Source organism: Perognathus longimembris, chromosome 28, assembly GCF_023159225.1.
Source record: "Perognathus longimembris pacificus isolate PPM17 chromosome 28, ASM2315922v1, whole genome shotgun sequence".
NCBI classification, from domain to species: domain Eukaryota; kingdom Metazoa; phylum Chordata; class Mammalia; order Rodentia; family Heteromyidae; genus Perognathus; species Perognathus longimembris.
Genome location: NC_063188.1, coordinates 80,627,818 through 80,633,817, shown reverse-complemented (window position 1 = coordinate 80,633,817; position 6,000 = coordinate 80,627,818). Strand labels below are relative to the sequence as shown.

Below are 6,000 nucleotides of genomic sequence, written 5' to 3'. Positions count from 1 at the left end.
TGAGTTCAAACTCCATAACAGACAAAAATTAATGTAAATCTACTGAACAACTCATGGAGGGAAAGGGAAAAGGTGAGGTGGGAGGGAGGAATGAGGGAGGAAGCAACAAACAGTACAAGGAATGTATCCAATGCCTAATGTATAAAACTGTAACCTCTCAGTATATCAGTTTGCCAATAAAAAGTTTTTTAAAAAAAGAATAAAGGATTAGACCCTGAAAAAAAAGCAAGTCATTAGGTAAAGGTACATGGGAAATAAACAGATAGGAATTCTAGGATATAATTCTCGACCAGTAAATTGTGATCAGTGTCAGGACACAATTGCTCATGGCCAATAATCAAACATTAAACTGGATTTATTTATAGGTTTTGATGGCAAGGTCCAAGAGATAATATATCCCATTAATATTTTCCATGTGATTGTTTCAGAACTTCAAAATAGAAAACGACTACTAGAATGTTGTAGATCTGTATGAAATCTGAGGGTGAAAGGAATACTTTGGCATTCCTGGACATCACCACCACTACACAGCTGAAATTTATTTCACTCATGCTCTTTGACAACAAAATGAGAGATACAAGCACAGATTTAGAGTAGTCCTGGTTTGAGTAATCCCATATGGGAATAGGCTATGGACTCTTCAATATAAATACCTCTGTATGCTTTAAGTTGATACAGCCTATGATAGGAAAAATTGTAATATGGAGGACCAGTTGACATTTTCATTAGGAAAATAATTTCAGATTGCTGATGATGAGACTGGGAAAGCTGAAAATGGGGTGATCATTGAGAACAGAGCCCCACTGTTTCTCAGAGTACCTACTTGGACAGGCTTTAATTTCCTCACAAGTGTGACAGCGTAAGTATCTGGAACTTTTTGTTATTATTTTTCAATGATCATTACCATGTCCACAGGAGACTAAAGGAAGAAAATGGTAGCTAAGTGGAATTATTCTCTTAGGATAGGGCTTTGTAGTTTTATAACGTTTAGTAGAACCTTTCCTTAGGAGACAAAGATAATATTGTAAACTTCAGAATATCCTCTAGATTCTGAGTGATAGTAGCATTTGTTTTGCTTTGATTTTGGCTTGATTTTTTTTTTCATTTCATGGCAATGTATTCTTTTTATGAATGATTTCTATAATAAAGCAACTTCTTGGGTTGGGGATATAGCCTAGTGGCAAGAGTGCCTGCCTCGGATACACGAGGCCCTAGGTTCGATTCCCCAGCACCACATATACAGAAAACAGCCAGAAGCGGCGCTGTGGCTCAAGTGGCAGAGTGCTAGCCTTGAGCGGGAAGAAGCCAGGGACAGTGCTCAGGCCCTGAGTCCAAGGCCCACTGTTGGGTATCTATCCAAAAGAACACAAACAAAATCACAGTAAGGCCACCAGCACAACAATGTTCATCGCAGCACAATTTGTCATAGCGAGAATCTGGAACCAACCCAGATGCCCCTCCATAGATGAATGGATCAGGAAAATGTGGTACATATACACAATGGAATTTTATGCCTCTATCAGAAAGAATGACATTGTTCCATTTGTAAGGAAATGGAAGGACTTGGAAAAAGTTATACTAAGTGAAGTGAGCCAGACCCAAAGAAACATGGACTCTATGGCCTCCCTTATTGGGAATAATTAGTACAGGTTTAGGCATGCCATAGCAGAGCATCACAAGGCCCAATAGCTATACCCTTAGGAACACATAAGATGATGCTAAGTGAAATGAACTCCATGTTATGGAAACAAGTGATATATCACAGTTGTAACTACTTTCAACGTCCTATGTGTATGTGTAGTTTCTATTATTGATGATGTTCTTGTATCACCTTCCTATGGTTGTACCTACACTATCTCTGTAATCTTATCTGAGTATATTGGAAACCGTGTTTACTGGTATTGGAAGTAGGAAATTCAAAGGGAATACCAAATTTGAGAGACACAGGGTAAAAAAAAGAGAAATAACTACAAAAGCAATACTTGCAAAACTGTTTGGTGTAAGTGAACTGAACACCTGGGGGGGGAGGGAAAGGGGGGGAGGGAGGGGGGCATGAGGGACAAGGCAACAAACAGTACGAGAAATGTATCCAATGCCCAACGTATGATACTGTAAACTCTCTGTACATCAGTTTTATAATAAAAATTTGAGAGAAAAAAAAAAGCAACTTCTTGACATTTTTTCCTGTCCTGCTCTAAGTGCACATCCAAAGCAAAGACCCACCACCGAGAACCTTACCAAGGCTAAGAAAACAGCCCAGAACAAAACTGAAGGGACCAGTATGAGAAATGTCAAATTCTAAGATTTCCAAAATGACACAGCGCCAGAAGAATTCCACTGTACTTTCCAACATAAGAAATGTGTTCTGTGGAGTATAACAGTCAGAGTGTAAACAAGATGTCTCAAGAAAGTAGTTCTATTTGTGGTAGGAGAAAAATAATCATCTTGGCTTGGCTTCATGCATGAGGTATTTCTCAGTCATGCATTTCTAACAATGATTGTTGTTAAGTCATCAAATCACCCTGACATGATAATTTTGTTACTTTAGGAAAAGGACAATGGACTTAAAGAACACAAGTGATTTCCCATATGTTACTTACCTTTAGCTCTTGATGCTTTCACCTTGCATCTTACATTTTAAAATTTTTTCATACTTTCTCATGCTGACTCTACCTACTGGATTTAAACCTATCTCCAGAGTTCCATGAAATGATCATTTTGATATATAATATTTCAAAATACAGTAATTTCAAAGCATGAAATGACCATAACCATTAATTAGTTCCTAAAAAATTTTAAATAAAATAGCCTGTGACTACTGGTTGCCAAAATGGATTGAGAGGATTATAGAACATTCTATCTTGCAGAAGATTTATGAGATAATACAAATTCAGAGGACCCCAAAGAGGCATGGTCAAGTGGGAAATGCTGATAATTTTACAATTATCATAGTGTATAATGTTACTGAGCGTTGTAGCCATTGTGAAGCCCTTTCCCACTTCACAGTCAGGAAGGACCAGTCCTTTCTCCATACATTCTTCCCCAAGATGAACAGTCAGCCCTCTCAGATCCTCCTTGCTTTATGGATGCTCAGGTCCCTTATAGAAAGCTATAGGATTTACATAGAACATATCCTATTGCATACTTTTAAAATCACCTATTACTTAAAATAACACAATACCAAGTACTGAAGATTGGTTGCCCAATAGTGTGACAAAACCCTAGTGAACTGTATACTTAGAAACAATTAAGATGCACAATGGAAAAGCTATGGAAACAGCCTAGCTGTCCTACCATAGATGATAGGTATATAAAAAAAAAATGGTACCTGTGCCTAATGGAATTTTACACAGCCATTAGAAAGAATAAGATTATGTCATTTGTAGGGAAATGGATGGACCTACAACAAATCATGTTAATTGAGGCAAGCCAAGCTCAGACAGACAAACAGCGCATGTTTTCTCTTATATGCAGAAGCCAGGTCTAAAGTACACTGGGATATCACACATGGTAAGACCAATGTCTCTGTGCCTCTGATCATATAAAATAATATTTATCAAAATGAACTCCAGGAAATGGAAACAGGAAGGTTTGTCTTTTGTTTGTCTTGTTTGTTCATTTATCTGTCTTTGGGAGGGTAAGGGGAGCACAGATATGGAGGGACAAAGGGTGACCACATGCAGCAGTGGTACTCAGTAGACACTGAATACACACGATACAACTTGTGGGTGGGGTGAGAGGGAAAAGCTTGGGAGACAGGGAAGGAAGGGGTCACTTATGAAACTGTATCCACTGTGTACATCATAATAGCAATAAAATAATTTAAAAACAAATAATTAAGATGATAAGTTTTATGTTGTGAATTTTTTTGTGGTGGTGCTGGGGCTTGAAATGAAGGTTTGGGAGCTGTCCCTAAGCTTTTGTGCTCAAGGATAGTGCTCTACCACCTGAACCACATCTCTAGTTCCGAGTTTCAGTGAAAATTGGAGATAAGAGTCTCACAGACTTTTCTGCACAGGCTGGCTTTGAACTGCAATCCTCAGATCTCAACATCCTGAGAAGCTAGGTTTGTGGGCATGAGCCATGGGCACCTGGCTTATGTGGAGAATTTTTACCCCAATAACAAAACAATAAAAGTCTAAGTCAGCATTCCATTGTTCCTACTGAAAAAAAGTTCATGACTGTTCTGAATTCTGTAAGATTTAAACAACAGAAAGTCATAATGGTTAAGCTAAATATGCACATACCTGGGTCAGTGGCAGATATAATTGCTCCAAAAAAGAGACAATCTGTGTAGTAAAATTTATCAGAGAGCTGGCCCACAATCTTCATGAGCTTCACCACGCCATACATGAGATTTCTGTAAGATAGAAGGTAAAGGATGTCAATAGAACTGTTTACAAGCATGCAAGCAGGCAATCTGTAAAAGTGATAGGCAGTGGCTATGGCTAGACACGTACTAGGACTATAGGCAAATAGGACTTTAGTACCAAGTAAAGGTTAACACCATTACACTGAAGCACATAGATACCTCAGTTTTACAGCTGTGCTCACTAACCAGAGCAGTCTTGAAGTACGGTCTTTGATCAGCAACAAAATTAAGGTCTCTTAAGCCACTGGATAATAGACAGAATTGGAAAGATAGATAATGGGTAATACTAGAAAATGCAGAATAGTATATTTCAAATCACAGGGATAAGTAGGTGGGAAAAAACTGGAGAGAAATGAATGGGTTGGTCACAAATATCCAAGTAACTGATCTATTGTTCAGCATCTTCTCTTCTCAGAATGATTGTAATGCATGGAGAAGAGGCAAACCTCTATAAATATCCTGTTGAAATCTGAGTCCCCCCAACCCATATGGCCAATTGCTCTGCCTGGGGATGGGGGTAGGGGAGCAGGTCACACACTCTACAACAGCCCTTTCTGTGTTAGCAGAATATGACCTGGTATGACAGGGACTACCAATGTCATTTTTTGTCAGTCCTTGGGCTTGAACTCAGGGCCTGGGTGCTGTCCCTGAGCTCATTTTTGCTCAAGGCTAGCACTCTACCACTTTGAGCCACAGCTCCACTTCCAGTTTTCTAGTGGCTAACTGGAAGTAAGAGTCCCACAGACTTTCCTGTCTGGGATGGCTTTGAGCCTCAATCCTCAGATCTCAACCTCCTGAGTAGCTAGGATTATAGGTGGGAGCCACCAGCACCTGGATAAGGTTGATTTTTCAGCTCAGCTGGGAAATATATTTCCTACATGACAGCTTAGGAACTAGAAACAGTAAGGAGTACTAAAAAAAAAAAAACCAACTAGTACATGTTACGTGTGTGTGTGTGTGTGTGTGTGTGTGTGTGTGTGTGTGTGTGCAATAGCAGTGGTAATAGCAGCTGCAGAGGTTAGGAAAGTAAAAACAACTGTCAAATTTGCTCATTATACCCACCAGCCAAGCCTTAGTAATTTGAGATTTGTGGTGGGGAAGGACCATTCACTGGGTACCTTTGCATCCTGGATGCTTGACACGAGTAGATTGGGTAAGCTAGGAATCCAAGAACGATCTGCAGAATGGAATCCTTATGAAGAGAATTGGCTAGAATTGAATGCTTGCCTCATGTGAGCCAGGCACTGTTCCAGACACTTAACCAGTCCAATTTCAGTCCACAGCAACTTTGTAGTAACCGATTTGATTTGTGCTTTGTTCTTCCTCAACGGCCTTTTTCACCTAACTTTCAAATATTTCCGGAAAGTAGACCTTCCCCTATAGTTCCTTTCACCACAATCTAAGATCTGGGTAACAGACTTCTCTGGCAGACTTTCCCTATCTTGCCTCCCCTTGCCACTAACATATGCTGGGGTAAACTGTTGCTCTTCAAAGACTTGTCACCTTGTAAGCAACAAACTCTGTACTTCTCCTTTCTTGAAAAAAATCAAAATCCCTTAAAATAAATAAATAAAAATCCCTTATTTTTACCTCTAAGTTTCCAATTATTTTTTAATGAAAGTTCTGGG

At 39.2% G+C, this 6,000-nt stretch overlaps 1 protein-coding gene across 2 annotated transcripts in view; it reads right to left on the bottom strand.

The window, feature by feature from the left end:
* The window catches only part of Slc9a7 (solute carrier family 9 member A7), a 160,634-nt gene that overhangs the window by 80,574 nt on the left and 74,060 nt on the right, over positions 1-6,000 (bottom strand). For both annotated transcript variants that reach the window (XM_048336181.1, XM_048336182.1), the window contains exon 5: positions 4,248-4,360. In XM_048336181.1, the coding sequence (XP_048192138.1) occupies positions 4,248-4,360 (113 nt within the window). The remainder of the gene's footprint in view (positions 1-4,247; positions 4,361-6,000) is intronic.